This window comes from Acipenser ruthenus, chromosome 25 (assembly GCF_902713425.1).
Source record: "Acipenser ruthenus chromosome 25, fAciRut3.2 maternal haplotype, whole genome shotgun sequence".
In the NCBI taxonomy this organism is placed as follows: domain Eukaryota; kingdom Metazoa; phylum Chordata; class Actinopteri; order Acipenseriformes; family Acipenseridae; genus Acipenser; species Acipenser ruthenus.
The window spans coordinates 18,799,876-18,822,237 of record NC_081213.1 but is presented as its reverse complement, the minus strand read 5'-3'; the positions used below and the strand labels follow the sequence as shown (position 1 = coordinate 18,822,237).

Below are 22,362 nucleotides of genomic sequence, written 5' to 3'. Positions count from 1 at the left end.
CCTGTTCATCGATTCAAGCCAGACTGTTATATCTAGACATTGGTTCACATCTCATCTGTCCACGTTGGTTTCCAGAGCAGGACTTCCCCCGCAATTCTATACTCCTCATTCATTCAGAATCGGGGCAGCCACATCAGCAGCAAGAGCAAAGATTAACCAGCATCTAATTAAAAATATTGTGCGCTGGACCTCATCAGCAGTTGAATCATACATATGTTTTTCCCCATTTGAGATATCTTCTACACAACAGTCTATTGCTAGTATGTCCGGAGTAGGGACAACCCTTCCGACTGGGCCACCTCCTGAGTGGAACATCTTCACATAGTTAGCAGGGAGTCATTTACTAACCTTCTTTGTTGTGTTAAATGTTTTCTTTCTTTATTTGTTGTATACGCATTGGGCAGTTCTTTTGTTTGTCTGCACTCATAGGAATCTTTAGCAGGGAGCCAGGGGTCCATCCTTTGGTGGGTTAATGAGTCGCACTTCCTCGACCTTTTTAAAGCTTCCAATACCTACCGAGAGAGGTTCTCCGTGAGTCAGAGGGGACTCCCGGCCAAACCGAACCCTTTAGCATCTCATGCGCTATCGCTCCCCTCGTAATCCGAGGATCTAAGCTTATTCTAGCTAACCTTGCGGAAAGAGCTCTTCCTTCATAACACAAGGCAATCTTCTTGTTTCAGGTTCTCTGGGGGTACATCTCCGCCCCAGCTTTGGTCAATTCATCGAGGGCATCTCTTAAGGAACCAGAGATCAATTTTCTTTCTTCCTTTCAGGTTTTCAAGCCTCTATTTATGTGCAGGGCCCCCAAAACGAGGGGGACCCCTCTTTCATATGTCGGATCTCCCAAACGGTGGAGACCTCGCCTGTGTGTCGGGTCCCCCAAACGGCGGGGACCCTCTTCTATATGTTTGGCCTTCGCAAACAGTTTATGTTTTCTCTTATATGTTTTCAATCTTTACTAACTCTATGTCCCTGAGGGTGCCGGGCACCCAGCCATGGAGTTAGCCACATCACGACGCAACCCTGTCATAATCTGCAGCAGTGACCTCACTACGATGCGGACCTCGTCCTGCCGAGGGCTTGGTCCTAACGGTGGGCGGCCCTCTGAGAAGTCAGGCGACATCACTACAGGTAGCCTGGCTCCCGTCCCGTGAACTGAAGGTGGAACTTGTAGTATCCCTACTTTTTGTGTATCAAGGCCCTACTGTCCAGGAATATTATATGTATGTGTGGTCTTGGTAAACTAAAGTAAACTAGAACTGAACAGGAAGTGTGTTGAAACAAATATTTATAATCGTTTTGTAATGTTGTAATAAATCATGTAAGAAAATATATACTGTACATTAAACCCTTACAGAAAAGTTGATCGTAGAGCTCATAAGATGCTGCATTTAATTTGGTGTGGCATGGCAAATGAGAGCTTCCCAATTCGTTCATTCTGACTGCTTAGGTTTATGTACAGTTTCTGTAAAGCAATAGAATTAACATGTTTTTTTTCAGATCGTATAATATTATCCTAATATTTGAATCACGTCTTATTAATTGTAGAATCAAAATTGGGTTCAGGCTCAGCCCTAATCTACAGCATTACAAGTGCAGGGGATGGTGCTGGCCACTCAGTGCACCCAGTCCCTCAGTAGAAGAAAAGCTCTTATTATTTCAGACTGATACTTCATAGATTAACATTTTTGAAAAGTGTTTGTAAGAAATAACAGTAAAATACAACACAACTGTTTAGTGTGTGTTACACCAAAAACAACCTATAAATAAATCAATGCCAAGGAAGTATTGTGTCAATACAGTTGTAGCTCCCTCGCAGTTTCTTTATTGTTTCTCTGGTGTCCTATGCATGTGCACCAGAACAAATTTTCACATAAGTCTGAGTATTATAATAATAATTGTAAGAGTGGCCTAACACCAGGATAAGGATAAAATAAATTGTCAATTCCCCTTTCTTCTGGATTTCTTTTGAGTTTTGGATGGAATAGAGGGAGCTGCCTGCTATTATAGGCTTTGAGACGTTATTAAGAAAGAGCGCTAAAGTGCACCAAAATGATTAATTAGACTGTCTAAAATCCCACAGAACTCCTCAGTGCTCTGCTGTATGGAGCAGTAGAAAGAAAGAGGGATGGAGGCTTATAAATATTGATTAGTATTCCTGTGCTGATTGAAAGAAATGAGAAGAAGCACTCAGATACGAAGCAGTCCTGAGCAGGAAGATCTCTCTCTCTCTCTCTCTCTCTCTCTCTCTCTCTCTCTCTCTCTCTCTCTCTCTCTCTCTCTCTCACACACTCATTGTGTTTCTTGTTGGCTGTATCTGGCTCTTATTCATTCTCATTCGTCACCTGAAACATTGAACTTCTCCCTGCTGGGGACACAGGGATTTGATTTAAAAAAAAAACAAACAACAACAACAACTCTGTGCTGTGCAATTAGCTTGCGTGAGGTGCTGCTCAGTGCCATGTGACTGAGTTCCGGATTTTTATAATGAGACTGTGAGAAGGAGGAGATGTTTACTGTGTCGTTGAAGTGCCGTCTGGGGGTCATCAAGCATCGGACTAAAGGTACTGTGTGCTGTACAGGTTTCTTCATTAAAGGCCACCCCAAAAGGCATTACAAATGGGGTTCAGGGCAGAGCTGAAAGACAGCATGGGGCTGGAGTTTGTTCAGGGTTACTGTACCTATTAGTTCATGAGATGTGTCTATGACTGTAATGTAAGAAAGGTGTCCTTTTAAAATGTCCTAGTTCCAATCTATTTCTTAAGTCTGTATCTATGGAAAGTTTTGGATGGATGGACAGGTAGAGAGAAAAAGACATTTTACAAATAAAATGTGCTTTATTGTTTTAAATATGAAAAAAAACACCTTTTTTTTCCTTTTAAGGTGACATAAAAAAAAAAAAAGATTACATATTGCAGAAGCAATTCCCTAAAAGAAGAAATGGCTGTCACGAAACGCATTAAGTCAAACATTTACATCAGTCTAAGGTAGTCTGTGGTGCTTTCACTACTCTTGTATTGCTAAGCATGCTGTCTTTCAAGACAATGCTTTTAAATATTCATGAAAACTTGAAAGCACAGAATAGATGCATTTGATGTTTTTAAACGATGTTAGTGTGTAAGTATGTCATTGATTGACATGGTGCAAATGTGCTATAAGAATGGTATTACCCCCCACCCAACACTATGATATCAGCTAAAGTCATTCTTACACAACTTGAAACTTTCAATATTACATGCTAAGGTAAAATGCATAAGTAGATCAATGTGTCAGCAACAGAAACAGACTGTCTGACACCGGCAAGAATTCTTCCACACATACAGCGACCTTTAAATACGTCTCATCTATTGTAAAATTGCTCACAATATACTGCAGTTACCGAAAACTTTCATTTTCAAATCATACATGTAGTACATATTATCTCAGAGTAAAGTCAATATTTACTTTCTCTTTTGGTTTTGAGTCTTATGGCAGGATTGGTATACAGTATTTTTAATGATGTCATCAGAGGTTTCAGTTTGGGGAATTAAATAGTGGTATTTTACATTTTGGATGGTTTGCATTTATCTTTATTATAAAAGTACAAAAAAGAGACCCATGTTTTGAGAAGTATGTATAGCTATGACTTCACAAACTTATGGCTGTATCTTTATTTTAAGAGCATATGTAATTGTATTATTTAATACAAATAAATAATACTATTCATTTGAGGTCCTAATTCATTATTAACCCATTCTTTTCAAGTTAAACATGATTTAAATTGTGTTGTTGTTAAAATGTAGAAATGTCATGCAATTGGTATCAGTGCAGGTCTTGCACAGCTATCAATAAAACTGATTGAGGAAATGCAATTGTTACTAAGGGTTTCAGACCATATGGCTACCTTGTCCTGGCTCAGAAAATTACCTTTCTCTCTAAAACCCTCGGCTGTAGAGTATCTCAGAAAAATATGTATTGGTTCTTAGTTTCTGCTGCAAAACACTTCTAGTGCAACATATTTACATCATTGTAACACATTGGCTTGGCTTCAAAGGATGCATTTATAATGAAATGCAAATTAAAAGTGGCCCCAATTAGAGTTCAGTCAGTATATCACTGCATTCAAACATGTACAGTAATCATAGAATTTTAAAATGGGCATGTCGTTATGTGTTTCACCCCAATCTAACACATCTGTCCTACACTACTGTACATTGATCTAAATGCATCTACATGTACACCTTGACAGAGTAAACATTATAAAATACCATGTGCAGTTTGATGCTTACTGATGCAAACTATGATACATGTTGCATGTCAATAGACTGCACTGGTACCACACTGAAAACGTATAAATAGTGTATTAGTCATTGTAAATAATTGTTTCCAGACTTGTACTGGAATGTAAAAACTTGGGGGATGGGGAAATGTAATCTATATTTCATATTGTTGTCACACGCGTTGATTTATGCCTTTCGAAGTATGTGCGTATTCCGAAGTGCTTTCATCGCTTTTTAATAAACAGCAGAAATGATAGATGGCTTTTGAAGTGACACAGGCCATATAAATGACATTGACAGCTAATGGTTTTATCAAGCAGTCCCTTTTCTTTAATACTAATCTTTAGCACGTGGAAATGCGGCAATCCCCCTGAGAAACAAGTGCCGGCACAAACAGCAGAGCCTCCAGGAGGCGTCTTCAGGGGCTGCTTTGTAGAACCGAAGTCAGGATGGCAGATGTGTTCGTAAGTTGGAGCTATCAGGTGGCATTAGATTGTTATTTTAATACAGTTGCTGCCATTTTATCTTTTTGCTTTTATGTCTGAAACTATATGTGGCAAAGTGGTTAACAGTGTGCAGGTGATCAATAAACAGACAGACAATTATAATCCAGGTGCAATGTTGTTTAATGGTTGTATTTTGTAATCCAAATGCCTGATGTCGAAAAACAGCAAATAATAACAATGTCAATGAGAAGCAATACAGCGGGATGTATTGCTTTATTTGTAATCTGCGGGTTGGCCCCGAAATAATAACTGTCCCATTTAATTCACCCACATGTAAGACATACACAAACACAAACAGCCGTCCACAGTGCGTGCTCTAGTGCTCGTGGTGAAAATACAGTACTTTAGTACAAACAAAGTGCAGTGTTGTCCAGGTTTGTGCTGGCCTTTACGACGGCTCCTGGATCGTGTTTAGCCGTCTAAATAATCACAAACAGTATTATTCCGACACGACAATAAACAAACAAAACACGCACGATTTTCTCCACACAAAACACAGGTCCTTCCAGGTTGTTCTCTAACCAAAACGAAGGAACAGATTACGTCGCTTCGTCCTCTATTTATGCCAATCGGCAGCTGCCACATCATTTCCCTTCCAGGTCGATGAGTTAATGCACCGAAGCTCCGCCCCCTTTCTAAATGACCGACTTCCTTTTAACCATAGGAATTAAGTGTCAGGCCAAACAGTCCAGGGTACTCAGGAGATAAGTTGGGGAACTTTTATAGAAGATCAGCTGGTGTTGCTGGACCAGTATGGGGCACTCTTCTGTCAGCCATATATTCACTTTCTATGTTGCACATACTTCTAGGAATTAGGGGGCATACTACCTGTAATACAGGAAATGTGTGAGGAGGAAATACCAAAGATTACCATCAAAACTATAGCGTTGTGGTAGGATACATGTAAATGAGCTTCATCTGTGCCAAACTGAAAATACAGTTGGAAAAGTAAAATAATACAGGATGTGTGAAAATGTGGTTGAAATTTATACCTTAGGTCCCTGAGTAACTCATCTGGTAAAGACACAATCACATGGTGTGCAGGGTGAGTCATACGGTCAGTGGAGCGCAGGTTTGCGTCCTGGCTGTGTGAAGTTCCTTGGGGATTCTACAGGGAGCATCACGTTGACTCTCCCGCAGGTAAGGATGGAAAAATTGTCAGGGACTGTTTCTTCTCAACGTGCTACCGTGGACCCTACTGATCAGGTGCCCAGTGAGCTCAAAGCACACAGGTGCAGGGCTTGGCTTTTGTCCTCCAGTTGCTGGCAGCTCACTGACATCCGCTTGGGTGTAAAGAGGCTATTGACATGGTCGTGGGATCAGAGGACACGCACTGACCTGTTATGCGGAGCAGTGAGGGAACATAACTGGATATTCTAAGTTGGGGAGAAAAAATAAATGGGCACACTAACTTACATCTTGAACTTATATATTCTCTTACGTGTACTATAAAAACAGTATATATTTTTATATTTTCTAAGATGGCTGCTGAGTAGTTCTCGTCTCAGTACAGTGTTTGCCATTTGAATTTTATGTTTCAATTACCATCCTATTGATTCAGACCTAATTTGCTTCAAACAGGTTATCCTTGAGAACGTTCTGAGTGGAATTTACATTAGCTGTTCGAGCATAGCAATTTGCAACATGGGAAATAGATATTTTTATCAGATACATTTACACTAAAACAACTTATTACAGGATGTAAATCAAACCACGACTAACCACTGCATGGGAAATATAAGGATTAAATATCAGATGACCTTGATCAATTTAACTCTTATCCACCTTTAGCCCATCCCCTTACAGTATGTCAGTTTTAAAGTTATAGAAACACAGAGACATTAATAAAAGTTTGAATGGCACATTTATTGTTGAAAAAATATATACAGTAAACTATTAGTTTGTCGTGGCCCCACACCAATGTATTCCTTTTTGAACAAAAATAAGATTAGGATTTTTTTTTTGTTTCATTGCTATGGTTTCCTTGAGTAATATAAGAGCTGAAGAAATTGTAATATTTATATTTTATTGGCCTTGCATTTAGAGAAAGGGAAACTATTACTATTTACAATTCATAAATGGAGTTTCTAAAAATATGTAAATATCATGTACATGGTACAATTATTTTGGTTAAATGGAAAATATCTTGAGCAAAGAGTTGCATTATTTTTGAGCATAATAAATATTGAGAATCTTTATCATTTAGACAGTTTAAAAAAAAGAAGCAATAACTAACGGAGATATCTCCAATTTAATTGACATGGTATATATGATTTTCTTGGGAAATGGAACAGAATAATTACAGATTGATATGCTGGATTCCAATGCTTCTATCTATAATTTAGTCCTTGTGGAGAATGGGCCTATACATTTCATGTAAACTTCCAGTGCCACTGTTTGAGCATGTTTTTTTAATTGTACAGCTCTCTGAAGGGTGCTCTATAAAATAAATGATGTTGTTTTTGTTATTAGTTCCCCAGTCCTTGTTCATATTTATTATATGTTTCTGATTTAAGTGTATACTATTTAGCTTTCTTCATACAAACTGTAATTCTAAGTTTTTTTTTAATATAATAAAAGCATTGTCCAGTTGTATAATCAAGCATTGTACTCCTGCACTCACTTTGTTAATATGGATAGCCTTCACAGAAAATGAATCCCTGACATACATCCCAAATCTGTCATTTTTAAAGCATTATTTTTCAGGAAACAGGGACATAAATGATCGTTTCCATGACTTTAACATCTATTATGCATCCACTTGGCTATCGTTAAAAATAATGGAAGCATAGTCCTTGTTTCAAAGAGGATGTCTAAGAACTTTCTAATGTAAAGATGTGAATCCCAGTGCATGTTAGAAATGTTAGTTCTTGAAATGAGCCACCATGTATGCTGAATGACACATGCCTTTTATTAGAAGGTACGTACAGTATATGGTTCATACACATATTAATTCTGTTAGACTATACGTCTGCAATGTGCTGGTTCCAAAAAATATAGGCAGAATTTGAATACAATACAAGATTAACAGTACAAGTTAATTTTAAAATCTGGGAACTCCTTATAAATCGTAAATAAGTACATGAACAATTAGCGTACTGTGCATCTTCAATTTCACACAGAATACCCCCGGACTCTGCAGGTTGTAGATTAGTTTTACTGATTGCTTCAGGAGCATCCCCCCTTTGATTAGCATCTGTTGTACAGAGAATAATATTTCAGTCGTCCTGACTGAACAGCAATTTAGCAAGCTTATAGTGACTTCAAGGCAAGGATTAAGGTAAAGGTTTGAAGTAACATTGTAAAATAAGGATTAGGTTTATGTGTAGATGTTCCTGGAACATTTGGCTTAGGGCAAGTCCACAATTTCACATGCAGACACTTCTGAATGAATGAGTGATCACCTCACACCAACTATAAGCTGAAAGTCTATATTTTCAATTTTTAATGATTATGCATAATACATTTCTCCTTGTGCATGTGTAGATACAACTGCCATTTCCTGCACACTGCAGTTTTTTTGTAACTAAATTAAATAATGCACTTACAGTTCTTACATGAAGGAAAAACACTGTTTCTTATATATTAAATGAAATATTAAATCATATAATAAACATAAAACTGCTGCTTATACAGCAACTGTTATCTAGTAGATACAATGGAGTAAATAATAATAATAATAATAATAATAATAATAACACACTTGACTATTCAAAGGACAGGAGCAAGGGTTGCATGGAACCTCAGGATTTGAAATAGGAAAAAAGTGCTTTGTGACTTAGAAAAGATGACAGGGTCTCCCTGGCTCACGAAGAACCGTCCTGGTGGAGGACAAGGCCAGCACGGCTCAGCCTCTAAGGTTGGGGAATGAGCTTCACTTGCCCCCCAGAGGGAGACCGTTGCAGAGGTGGAGCGGTATATTGGATGGAGGAAACGAAAAAGCAAGACAGAGAATAAGGGCGTGACTTGGGGTTTAAACAGGGGAGGAGCCCATGCGCCTGCCTCCTGAACCACACAGAAGGTTACAAATAAACTTTAACATCAAACTTCTGAAACAGTGTAAGCTCTTATTTCCAGTTGCATGCGCCATCTTATTTAGTAGTAGCATCTACCAAAAAAATACATGACTGCATTTTCGTCACTGTCTTACTCAACACTAAACACTACATCTAGTTATAAAAAATATACAGTATATGCCGTCCCATAGACTTTAATGTTAATGGAATTCTGATATTAGCAACTGCACGCCACTTATTGACATTATTACTAGTTTCTAGTGCTACAGAGCGCACTTGCATGATTTATGCACATACTTCATGCAGCTTTTATAACACACTGACTTCACAACTGCGTATTTCTGGTGGACTGAGGCTGAATCGTGGCTTTCAAACTGGCTACGAAGCTGCACGCAAAATTGAGAAATTTACAGTGGGAGGTGGTACATTATAAAAAGCAGACAACGTTGGACAATTTCTTATTTTAAAATTGTGTTCTTTAGTATTGATTTTAAGTACACCACATATTTTTTATGTTTGCTTTACTCATTGTAAGGACAATTGTACATCGTTGTGTAGTACTATTTAAGCCTACTCCTTTTTTTGTTTTACACATGTGTGAAGTAAACAGTTCTATATAAACAGTTTGTTGTTCTCATGTTCATTTTTTAACACTGTAACATTTAAAACGCATGTATTTCAGTGCCATATTTGTACAACTACAGTATATATCATTCCATATAAATGCACTTGAAAACGGGTGCCTTTCGCTTATTGGTAACTTTCGGTTAATGACATATTTTTGCTGGGAACTGAGAGGTTGTTAATAAGCGGCATCTACTGTGTATGTTTTTGATGTTTAATTACCCCCACGACCACTAGGGGAACAAAGAGTGACTTCGTCCTGTAGGAAAGGACCGCTGTGGCTTTAAGAAGCATTGTGGTTGTAGCCTTGACAAAGTAAATTCAAATTTTTTTTTTTTACATATTATAATGTGTCTTGATTTTCTTTTGTTTTGTAACTATCACCTTTTTACAGCTCATCCTATTTTGTGGTGAAAGATTTAATCGGCAGCAATTAGTGAGCTGCATGTTTTCTTTAATTACTTTTTTTGTTTAATTTAAGACCGTAATGTTTAGCTTTTTTATAATTTTTTTTCTTGAAATGACACATTGAACGTGAATTGTTTAATATACCGAAATGAGTAGGCTTCTTATCAGTTTTTCTTTTCTCTACTGATTTTGTATGTATCTGCTTTCATCTTTGGACTGTCTCTTGCGTGTCTCATTGTTTTTGGTGAACTGCATAGATTGGTGGGTTGTATGTGTATTCCTCCTGTGGGCTTTTTTGTTTGAATGCGGTTAACAGGAACATTTTCTGTAGCATCCCTTTTGTAGTTTATATTCAGAGTTACTGCTTCCCATTAAGAAGGCTGGTATTCTTTATGAAATCAGCTGTGTGATATACATGATGATTAGCAATGACTTATTTATAGATCTGTTGCAAAACATGAAGGGCCATAATAATACAACATTACTTGAGGTCCTATGCATTTACTGGCACATTAATACTTTATGAATATGCCCCACAGTGGGAAGTATTGTAGCTGCTCCCCAGAAGTTAAATAGTTCCATGGTTGCTTAGGTTAGAGAGAGAAGGGGAGAGAGAAAAGGGGTGTTTACTCTGTATCTGAACAGTAGTAGTTCATTAGAGGGGCATGAATGTGGGGAAGCATATCCGTGTTACACAGTCCAGTGCTTCACCTATGAGCTTCAGTCCTCAGTGCAATGCTAATAGACTTCCTCCCATCACTTCCTCTCTGTCAGCTTTGAGGAGTCTTTTGAGAAACTGTTTTTTTTTTTAAATAGTTAGAAAGCAAATAGTGAATAAAGCAAAAACAACAACAGAGAACAATTGAGAACACATACAACAGGATATTAAACAGCTAAGAAATGAAATAATCTGAAAATGTAGACGGGATCAAATACATATTCAGCAATAAGTTCTTCCTCATCCCTCAGATGCTGTTATTTTCTTGTAGAAGGCTGGCCAACCCGTACTAATGCTGAAAAGGGTCAGAACATGAATAATAAACAAGTTAAGTAAAGCAATTCAAAATGCCCTGCTTTGCGCTGGGTACCAGACCCTGTTGGACTTTTTAATTGCTTGGATTTCGCTGCTGTTAACACACGGTTGCTTTTGTAATGAATTATTGAATCTGCGCTCTCGAGAAAATGGAAATGATATCAGCTCTTGTTTCTGCTGAGATTTACATCCTGCTGATTTACTGCAGGCCGGTTATGGCATTTTAAATGAGTTACGATGGGCTCTTTGTTCATATCATCAAAGCATCACTTTTAAATTATATTCCCTTTCTGTCTTTGTGTCCAGTAACAAAAAGGTTGAAGTGACAGGGCTGTAATTATGTCTTTTAGGGCCAGCTTGATGCAGGCAATGAACTGCTGAGGAAGATACAATCTCCCTTAAGTTCTACTGTTTTCAGATTTAGGCTTCAGATTTAGCAATCACAAGGACCATTACCTAAATGGGAGATAGTGAGTATCTAATGACTACTTGTGAAATATTATAGTTTCAGCTCCATGACTGACTAATCTGTTACTACTAATCTATTATAGTGTATCCCTGCCAATGGGGATATAGTGGTGGATATCCAATTGTAATAAAAGGCACCACAAGTTGTTGAAGGTATCAGAAACTGGGGATATGTGGAATCTGTTTGACTTTATGTCAATTTTAAATGTATAGTATTTTGAGAAACAGTTATTCAATTTTGATGACATTTGGTAAGGACATTTTTTGTTACATGTTATTGGGACCATTAACATCTAGGGATATATGAAGTCACCTGTCTGTCAGTCTGTCCTTCATTTTTGCATATGCAAGAGAACAGCCAATTTTGATGAATCTTTGCAGTCAGTGGGCAGTTCTTAAAGAATTCGCTCAGGAGCTTACACCAGGCGTTCAAAAAGACTGCACAAAATGCTGATCAGGAAAAATTTTAAAAAATGGTGAATCACTAGGAATTTCTTTGCAGCAAATTTGTTATAAAGTAAACATATTAGAATTGGTAATCATTGAGGAATGGTCACATATCTCTCCTGGCTTCTCTGGCTCCTCATGGTGGCCATTGTCAGTATTGAGACCAATGCTCCTAATTTGCTGTTCAGCCCTGGTTTGCAATTGTATCCATTTCAGTATGCATTGTAACAGTCCATGTATTCTGTCAGTTTAACGGTTTGTCAATCCATTCTCCACTGTCAGCTTTAATCCCACTGAGCCTTGCCGGTAGCTGGTTCAAATATTATGTTTTATGAATGGACATAGTCTTTTAAACATTGTGACCTACATGGTATATTTGTTTTTCTTGCTATAATGTTTAATACAAAAATGATGGTATAATACTTCTGTTTTTTTTTTAAATTTTATTTATTTGACTATTGTCTTCCATAGCCTAAAGTGATAACCCTCAATTGTGATTGAGAGATTTCAAAAGCAATAGTAGAGTTGCAAACTGTACGCCCCATTGTGTTTCTAACTAGAAAACTGACATAGTCAAGTGGGTCAAAACTAGTTTCATGGATATTACCTATTTTATATATAAAAGTGGGGTATACCATGTTAGATTTGATAAATTGAAATAGATTCATAAATATTGGAGATCCTGATACTAATGTGATGCAGCCATCTGACATTTCTTTTTTCACATAGCTTAAATCAGATAGAAAATCACCCTATAAAATATACATACTGTATATAGGGAGGCATAATATATGTATATTATTCCTACTTCCTGTATATATACAATACACTTATGTATGTGTGGAGTATATGCAGAGCATTGTCAAATGACAGACTGGAATGAGGGAACCTGTTCAGTGCCAGGCAGTTAGGATTCTGCTGGCAAAGACAAGGTAAAGTGAGGTATAGCGAAGAATGCAATAACTCAATATAGGAGCAAAAGAACCCATAAAACACTCATAGTGATAACAAACATCATAAAAAGTGCAATAGAAATATTTTAAATCCATTACAATTACATTTAATGCTACTTTAATGAATTATATATGCCACACACATTTGATCACCAGTCTAGAAGGGAAGTCTAATACCAAACGTCGAACGTGAAATCACTGTATTAATTTGTAATGGCAAATGTCAAGTGGTACAGTACTGACCGACTTCAGTGAGGGTGCCGCGTGTCAGTCCAGCCTGGACACAGCAGAACAAATGTTGTGAGAAAGTAAGATAGTTGTATTTGTTTAAATGTTGGAGCTCTGAAGAGTGAGGCGTAGAGAAACCGCCTTTGTTGTTCATTAGATCACGGAGAGAGACATAACACTGCCATTCCCTTATGACTGCTCTTACTCCTGCAGCTAATACATCCTAATTAATTATCTATGGAGACGGGTTGAGATTTCTTTCATCTTTTTTGTATTTTATTGAACTAAACTGTCTAACGGCAGAGCAGTGGGGAGTCAGATCCTCTCCTTCTCGCACTGCACATCTACATTTTGTTTTTCTCAAATTTGAGATCCGTGTGGCTGAAATCCACAGAGGGGATTGATGTCTTTAATAGAGAAATTGCATTATGCATGATTGTTTCCCATGCATTAGCTAACATGTATACATTGGTTGTTTCCCCTTACAAAGAAACTCTACTTGTAAACTCTGGTATGGGTGTGTAGTATATGCACTGAACATACTGGAGTCCCTGCTGCATTACCACCAGTTCTATCCCCTCTGTCCAAATATCTATTTAAACCAACTTTTTCCAAGTTCATAAAAGCAGTGCTGCTGCATTCTTCAGTGTCCTATAGTAATCCATAAAGGAAATATTATGAAAATATACATACATATTTGCTACACAATTTCTTATTACAATTACTACAGGATTCAATTGTAATACTGGAGCCATACACATATAGTACAGGGAAGTATACTATTAGGAACTAAAAAATATATATAAAAGTTGGTCATGTAATTAAAATTAGAACCACATACAAAGTTATTAATTTTCAATGGTAATGCAGTGGCACTAATGATATATTTCAGTTAAATGACAATACAGTCGTTCAGAACTAGCCTTATAAAGGTTTACCAGAGTACATTTGCACAGTAAATGACCAGTTTTCCCATGCCTTTCCAATGCATTTGCCATATTTTTGTATATGCTTTACCATACCTCTCTGGGTTTCACAGTGCTTCCCTATGCTTTACCATGCTTTCACTGTTCTTTATTACACTTTGCTATGATTTTATTATGGTAAGCTTTTATATGGTTAATGGGGACAGGAGAACCAATAGGGAGAGCTGCAGTGGTAACATTTTCACATTTTATTCAAAACCATTGTGTTGCCATTGCTGGTTATGCTAAAAAAAAAAAAAAAAAAAAAAAAAAAATCATGGTACAGTAATATAAAGAATCCCAAGGCTCTTTTTTCTGTAAATGTTGTTCATTAAATTTTATTTTCACTGCACCTTCAGGTTTTCCTTTTTTCCCTCTGATCAGTCCAGCGATAATCTCATTCGAAACATTCCGATTAGCGCTCCATACATCCCTCTTTATGTCAGTCTGTCAAGTTAAGTTATAATGTTTACAAAGGTCCAGCATTTCCAAGACATAGCTTAACCTCTGAGGCAGGCACTCAGGAGTAAATCATTGTGATTGATTTAGAAGATACACATTCTGGGGGAATGACTTAATTAGCTCAGCGGCCAGCGTGATACTTTTACTGGGAGAGACGCACAGGAGAACATATGGAGCCTTATAGGAAATATGAAATTGCAAAGTCATCTCACCAGTAGGTTCTTGGCTGCTTTTGTTAGCAGGAAAACTAAGTATAGAAATAAGTTCCGTTCTGTAAGGTTAATAGCATTAGAAACTGTAAGTCCTGAGTGAGTGAAACTGAGATATTCCGTGTGTATCATGTGTATCCACTTAAGCTCTAAATCTATGCCATGATGTGTCAAAGCTGTGATCAGGGCAACCCAACAGCAGCTACAAGAAGTGTACACTGCCACATTGTTTTAATCTCTGACCATCAATGATGGAGGTCTTTTTCACCTACTTTATGTTTACAAACCATTCAATTAAATGAGCCACCAGCCTTACAATTTTGTTAAACAGAATTTCAAAAGCATACATTAATAAACAAAAGCAAATGTTCTACCTTTAGAACATTTGTTTCAATTAATCAATGAGTTGCTTCAAATGCAATTGCTACTAAGATTATGATAAATAATAATAAACACGAAGAATATAATAATGTTTGTATCTCTTTACATTGATCTCTTTCTGAGACAGAATATATTAATGAATCCTTTACTAAAACCACCTTACAATACTTGGTAAGAGGGATCATGGCTTCACTGAATGTATTATGTGAGAATGGTTCAATGAATGATTAAAGCCTTGATTGTTTCTATTATGTTTCATTTTCTTTAACTGACCCAGTCATTTCTCTACGCTTACTTGTTCTGTTAAGTGAGGTGTAATTCATGTGAATTGTTGGATCTGTTATTATGCTGTAAATACATAAAAAGGGACCTAATTAATGCCTGTCTGCTTGTCATGCCTGTTTTGAAGTTCACGCTGTATACGGCTTTAGAGAACACCAGTGTGAGTAGACAGCAAGGTAGGATACTGACAGATTAAGACCATCTATTTTGGTAATAGTATCATACTAAAAATGCTTTGCCTAGTTTTTTTTTATTCATATTTAAATGACAGTTGTTAAGATTATCCCACACAATGACAATTTAACTGTACAGCGTTCGCGTATAACCGTATGGTAATCATTGTAGTTCCTCCACAAACTTTCAATTATCTTATAAACTCCCCTTGGCCCCTTGTTCATCTATATAGATAGAGTGTATTTTCTTAGTGATTTAAACTGTGGGCCCTGGGTCCCCCCCTCACTTTAACCTCTGGCTACTGTGCTGTAGTAATTAGCTAACTGCTTAGGTTAAAACCACAGACATGTCTTCTATGGTTTATAGTTTTTGGTTTGTGCATACAGTATAAATATTCAAAATAATGTAATTATTGAGTAGATCTATTCAACCCTTTCAACTAAGGGCTTCAGGTGTTTTAGCTGAAGGCCATGTTTTTTTTTATTTTTTTATTTTTCTCTGGCAACCCCCAAAACGGAAGCATACAGTACTCTATAGATTTGACATACAAATGCAATACAAATAGATTAAACTACCTTTGGAGATTTTGACAAACAAGCCAATAAACAATAGTGCATCGAAGGCTGGAATAAGGCCGGAAGGGAGACTTCAATCGTGAATGTTGAAACAAACCCAAGCCAACATTCTGTCAATTCAAAAAGCATTTGTTCAGAACTTAACTGCTGCTTGTATTCAAATCCTTAATTAATTTGACATTCAAAATGCCTTCCATGGGGAGTTAAATAGACACATTATCATCAATAATTCTTAAAATTACATGAAGAAAAGGAGGGTAGTACACGTTTTATTTTCAGACGATTTTATTGAAAATGCCATTGGGGGCTTTGTCTTTTCCAACCTTAAAGTGTATTTCATCACAGCGAAAAGAAAATATTGGTCGTGCACTATATGCATTATCAAGTTACTATTCTTTGTGAAAAGTAGGCTACCTGTAGTTTATGCAATTTCTTTTGAGCTCGTTTATCTCCGTCTGTTGTACAACACAACTTAAAAATGAGCCAGCAGAAGTCCCAAAGGAAGGTTCAAACAGCATTTTGCATAAAAAATAAAATAAAATAAATAAATAAATAAGTAATCTTACAATTTACAGCAACGCCATTCGTTATAGCTTATTTAGGCTAAAACACGAAAACGCCTCGGGTGGCCAGTGGTTCCTTGGCGACCGGAGGGGAATGTGTGTGTAACTAGAGCTGTAATTAGATTGCTGATTAATGGGAACACATTCATTTTGGCGGCTCATTCACCAGGTGTGCTTTGCGTCATTAGTATGGCGAGCTATCGGGGGTAAGAACAGATTTTGGGGGACAGCCCAAGAATTCGCAGGATACTGGAAGCGACACTGTGTGTATGAGTTATAGATATTTTAACCAGAAAGGAGCTACAGTTTAAGCGGTGTTGGAAAGAGGGAGTAAGGGGAAAGAATGCACTTCTTGCAAACACACTTCAAGAGGAAAATCTTTAAAGGTACCGGTTAAGCTAATTGGTTTATTATTTTTTTTATTACGTTCTATTTAGTTGGATTTGAACCCGCTTCCTGTGTAGATGCAGTGTTATTAAATGCATATGTTTCCTCCCCCACTTAGGATTTAGATGCATGCGGCTATACTTAATATGTGGAGAGATATAGATACAGTAACTACTTTGCAACCTCTCGACAAGGCATTTACGACGTCCAGATTGATTAACTTTGGAGGTGAAAAATTAATAACTATTACTAATGGAAGTTACTGTGGTTGCACATGTGACAGTTTTGCCAATAACTGCGTGTACTGTAGTAATGCAAATCGATGTTTTTGTCGTGTTTAATAGTAATGGGGTTGCTCTTGCCTAGCGGTGTTCTGTTAGTACTGTTTTATGAAAAACAGTTGAGGCACAACACTGCTTATTTTGTATACTAAAAAATGGCACTGTTTGCATTTGCGTGTTTGGTATGGTTTTGTCATCCAGTTAAAATTCGCAGCATGTAAAAAACATATTTTTAATGTGGCGAATGTAAAGTAATTCTTAACATGTTGGCATGGAAAATAGAGTATGCTGCAGGCTTGTTTCTTGCAGGAGGTGTCTGTTTACAGTCCATTGATTATAACGGGGCTCCAACCCACTGAAATGAAGCTGACCTTAAATATACTGGTTTGTATGACTGATGGGCATGATAGTGACAAAACAGCGGGGTTGGAAAGTTTGCTGCATTCTGAAATGACCTGGTTATATTCTTGCTGTGGCAGCACAGTTTGTCAGGTTTCAGGACACTAATGCAAATGTCATCGTTTTAATCCCACTGTATCCAATAAGCCCACTGGGAATGGTAGAAGTGGCACTTAACCTGTATAAAGCTGTCTCACTGTGATTGGTCATCACAGGGCTGGAATCACACTTTGATTGGTTGATTCTTCATCTAATGCACTGCTGTAAAAAGGTTGTTGCCAGTATTCTCCTGTGCATAAAATAAGTCTTGATCCCAGAAAACACAAGATTCTTTGTCATACTCCAATTCTGATAAAAGAGAAAGGACATTCCTTAGAACTAGTCTGTCAGAAAAGCCTGAAGTTGGTTCACACACTGTGAATGTAGCTCACAGTATCTGACTTTGGATGGTCTTACAGTATACAGTAGCTTGAAGGCTATATCTTGGGAACCACTTGTCCGATTTTGATGAAACAATGCAGTGCAAATGGGTTTTATCTTGAAGCTATTCTTCAGGTTTTGTTCAGGGGATGCTGGTAATGGTGATGTAATGGGATCTCCAATGTGTTATACTACTAATGTGTTTGGATTAAAATAGATCAATGACCTGTTAGTAATCCAGTGACTAGTCAGTGAATGCTGAAGGGTAATTGTATACAACTGCAATTAGGATCTGATGCCCTTTTAATAGAAGGGTAAACATTACAGCAATGTTTCTGTACCTGTACATATCTTTAACCGTTTCACCAACCCCTAATCATTGTGTATTTCAACTTTTAGTAGCTTCAAATGTTTTTTCCACTTTTGCCTTTTTCTATTTTTTTGCAATTATGTTTGGGGGTTCTTTTCATCCAACATGGAGTTACACTTTTTTTGTTCTCTGTATCTGTCTTTATCTGTCACAATTCTAACTGGCTAGGACTGACTGATCAGCCCTCCTCATTCTATTCAAACAGTGTTCTATGTGTATTGACGTATCGTTTGAATGGAATGAGGAAGCTATTCCGTGCAGAGCAGATAGGATTCTCTAGACAAGGTTAAAACCAGGCAAGGACAGCTATAGAGAAGCATGATAAAAACTCAGTAATGGATTACGAGGACCCAGAATTACTCTTCATGATCACAAACCTCATACAGTTACACCTGAATACTCTTTCAGTGTTCTTCACTTTTGACATGTTGGAAAGAGCCTCACGATTGAACAGGCCTCTAGTTCATGCTAGGTCGCAGGTATTGTTTTGTACAGATCATTCCACTCAACACATGCAATTGTGAGGGTCTGGAACCAACTCCTCAGTAATGTTGTTGAAGCTGACACCCTGGGATCCTTCAAGAAGCTGCTTGATGAGATTCTGGGATCAATAAGCTACTAACAACCAAACGAGTAAAATGGGCTGAATGGCCTCCTCTCGTTTGTAAACTTTCTTATGTTCTTAATTAAAACAATTAATCATGCTACAGTTTTTTCTTGGTGGGCAAACAAGACTACTTGTGCTGTGTTTAAACTTTTTTTGTTTTTAAAGTTAAATATATATTTTAAATGACAGCTGAACTTGAAAAACGTGAGGGAGAAAAAAAAACTTGTATTTAAGTAGAGCAGCTGTTTTACATCAGACATAAAAGTGAAGAAAATAAAGAATTTGGCTTCTCGAAGAGCAGGAGCTTTGGCAGTTTCAAATTATTTTCACTTGTTTGTTTTCCTTTGGAACCGAGCCATGCTGCTGAAGTTTGGCAGACGTATACAAATTATTTTTTCTTCTATGTTTATTATGTTGGCTGATTCATTTAGGATGGATTTTCCCCACTTTTATCTATTGGAACAATTCCATAATGACCCAGATGCTAAATGAACCAAGCAATAATAAAAAAAAATTATTCCATTGAACATGAACATGGTACCTTATGTTTTAGGTTAGGCTGTTGACCACAAGAAGGCAGTATAGGACTATCACATGAGAGACCAAAGTGACCAGAAAGTTTCACGTGAAAGTGACACCTCCATATATCCCTAAGAATGTCCTTAGCAAGTTCTGTCAATTAACCAATACTGTATTTCTCTCCATATACCCCCCACATTTGCATACTCTCAAAAACGTATACTTAATGTGTCATCACAATTGGAAGTATAGTTCTCCTTTTATTAGTGAGTGTTCTAGGATATTCTGAAGGCTTTCATCTTTTTTTTTTTTTAATTTTGCATACTTTTTGACTTTGAAAATCCTTTCTTTCTGCTGTCCCTTACAGACATAATAATAATAATAATAATAATAATAATAATAATAAAAAGTTTCAATAATTGACCTCTTTACTGATTTCTGAATACATTTACCTGTTGGTGCACTGTCCCAATACTTATTTCCAGTTGGTTTACGTTCCCCTGTGCATAGTTTTTACTGCTAGTAATTACAGCTGTAGCAATACTGTTTACATCTCTGTTCTAGCACAGGAAGCAATACAGAACATTTTGTTATAAATGCTTCTGTTATATAAATACAAATGTTACACAAAACTCTCAAAGAATGGATGTGTCAGTGAAAAAAAAAATACATATGGAACAACTTTTTGTATCAGATGTCTGCAGATGGCGGTCATGCTGTCGTATGTCTTTAGGCCAATGTGCCTCGAAAAAAACAACAGGCTGGGCTTTGAAATAGACACTGGGGAGTCTACGGCCTACGTGGCAGTTGGAGGGCCACATATGCGATTCGTGAACAGGGTCAGAACCCTTCTGTTGATGATTTGTGGATAGAGCTTGCTTTAACACCAAAAGGTCTGAAGTTCAAATCCCCCATCTCCACTGTGTTTGTGATAGTAATGAAGTTCATAGAGCTCTGGCTAGTTTCTGGCTTGTTCGAGCTGTCACATTTCCAGGTGATTTAGTGTGCGAACAGCAGAGTTTCACTTTTACACCTATTGCATGTAGAACTCAATTACAGTACAGACTTGCTCTAAATCATCATTAATAAGTTAAATCAGAGATTGTGCTGGGAGCCAGATTTATGCACAAACATAGCAGGAAATGCATACTTCAAAGCGTCAAAGTGTGTTAACAACCTTCTTTCATTGCAAGCTGGTGTGATGTAGCCTGGCATTGCAATCCCTAAGGAAAGTGTCCCAAGAAACACAAACGGTTTTAATGAGTGAAGTCATTAGCTTCCTGATTTTTTGTGGTGGTAATTTAGAATTGGATGAAGTACTCTAGTTCAGCATCATTGAAGTATTTCAAGGGCAATAATTACAATAAACTTGGAGCGGAATAACTTTTGGATTTGATACCGTAGATTACTTGCTGGTGTTCCTACATAGTAACTAACTGTTTTTAGAGAATTGTGAGTTAAAATCATCAGAAATGGATTCCTTGAGTGGCTCACCTGGTGAAGACATGACCACATGGTGTGCAGCAAATCTTACAGTCCGGCGAGTGCAGGTGAGAATTGTGCCTGTTCAAAGTTGCCAGTCTTCACAGGGGGTTCCAAAAGTGGCCTGTCGAGCTCCAGAGGCTGGTAGCTTGACAATCTACTCTTAAGCTAAGCTCCTAGGTGGAAGTGTGTTGTTTGTGGAATCAGAGAATGCCCACTGACCTTCTGTTGTGGGGAATCATGGTGGTGAGGGACCATAATTGGACATTCTATATTGTGGAGAAAAAACAGGGCAGCATCTTTAAAAAAAAAAAAAAAAAGAAATTATTGCAATACCAGGCTATACGTGTGAAATGTTTTTTTTGATAACCTGTCGTGTTTTTCTGTTCATTTTTAGTATGATTCTCATTAATACAATTTTGAAGTTAGGAAATTCACATTAGGCACTGGGAAGAACCTGTTTGTGATTAGAAATTGCTGATCTGGTGAATTCCCTATTGGGTTGTGATGAGACTTGTTCAGGACATTCATTAACAATAGAGTACCCGTGAGGATACATTAATTAACCTATCTATGTTTTTTGTGTCTCATTTGGAATTGGGCTGTGATCCCTCAGTATTTCATTTGGCCTTGTCTGTTTTTAGTTCTAAGAACCAGAAGCCAAAGGAATGAATTGTTATTGTTTATTAAGCATCATTGCGAGGAGACCTTTACAGTACTGCTTTATTCTATTTCATCTCAAAGTTCTGTGACTGGTGGTGTCCAAATTAAATGAACAATTTCACTGCGGCACTGTTTTAACCTCCTGGGTAGATCAATGAAACTGATCTTTTTCACATTTCCATTTTGCTTTATGTTTACAAACCCTTCAATCTGATATGACATCCCCCAGGGATGCTTTGTTTTTTCTTCACAAAAAAATGAAACACTGACCCCTTTGGGTGAAAAGCTGCTACCCTTGGGTTGCAGTATTTTTGTTCATTGTGTGCCATCGAGCTTCTATCTGGGTTGAGGCCTGGGCTTTAGAGGTGGTAGTTTGATTTGCCTGGAGTCAGATGTTTTATCAGTGTTGTATTGCATGAAAGCTGACAGATCAGACTGAATGTCTTGCAGAGCAGAATGCCTTCAGTTGCAGTCAGCCATTCCGCCTCAAGCTAGGAATAAGTGATCCTTTTCTTGTGTCATACTTGGGTCAACAGTCCAATTTCTAATCACTAGTATGCCCCAGGAAAAAAAAGGATGATTTTCGGTTTTGTTTTTATGTATTCATTTAGATGTTTTTTTTGTAATCCTATTTTGTTTTTCAAACCAATTTGAAAAGCCCAATTTATATGTCTCTGCTGC

The 22,362-nt window shown here is 37.4% G+C and overlaps 1 protein-coding gene across 4 annotated transcripts in view; it reads left to right on the top strand.

The window, feature by feature from the left end:
• The first annotated feature begins 2,494 nt into the window (after positions 1 to 2,494).
• Positions 2,495 to 22,362, top strand: part of LOC117412606 (glutamate receptor-interacting protein 2-like) — an 89,064-nt gene continuing 69,196 nt past the window's right edge. Inside the window, exon 1 of one of the 4 annotated variants that reach the window (XM_058999610.1) lies at positions 2,495 to 2,564. In XM_058999610.1, the coding sequence (XP_058855593.1) occupies positions 2,510 to 2,564 (55 nt within the window). In that variant the 5' untranslated portion in view covers positions 2,495 to 2,509. The other 3 variants (XM_058999609.1, XM_058999611.1, XM_058999608.1) reach the window with 3 other exon arrangements.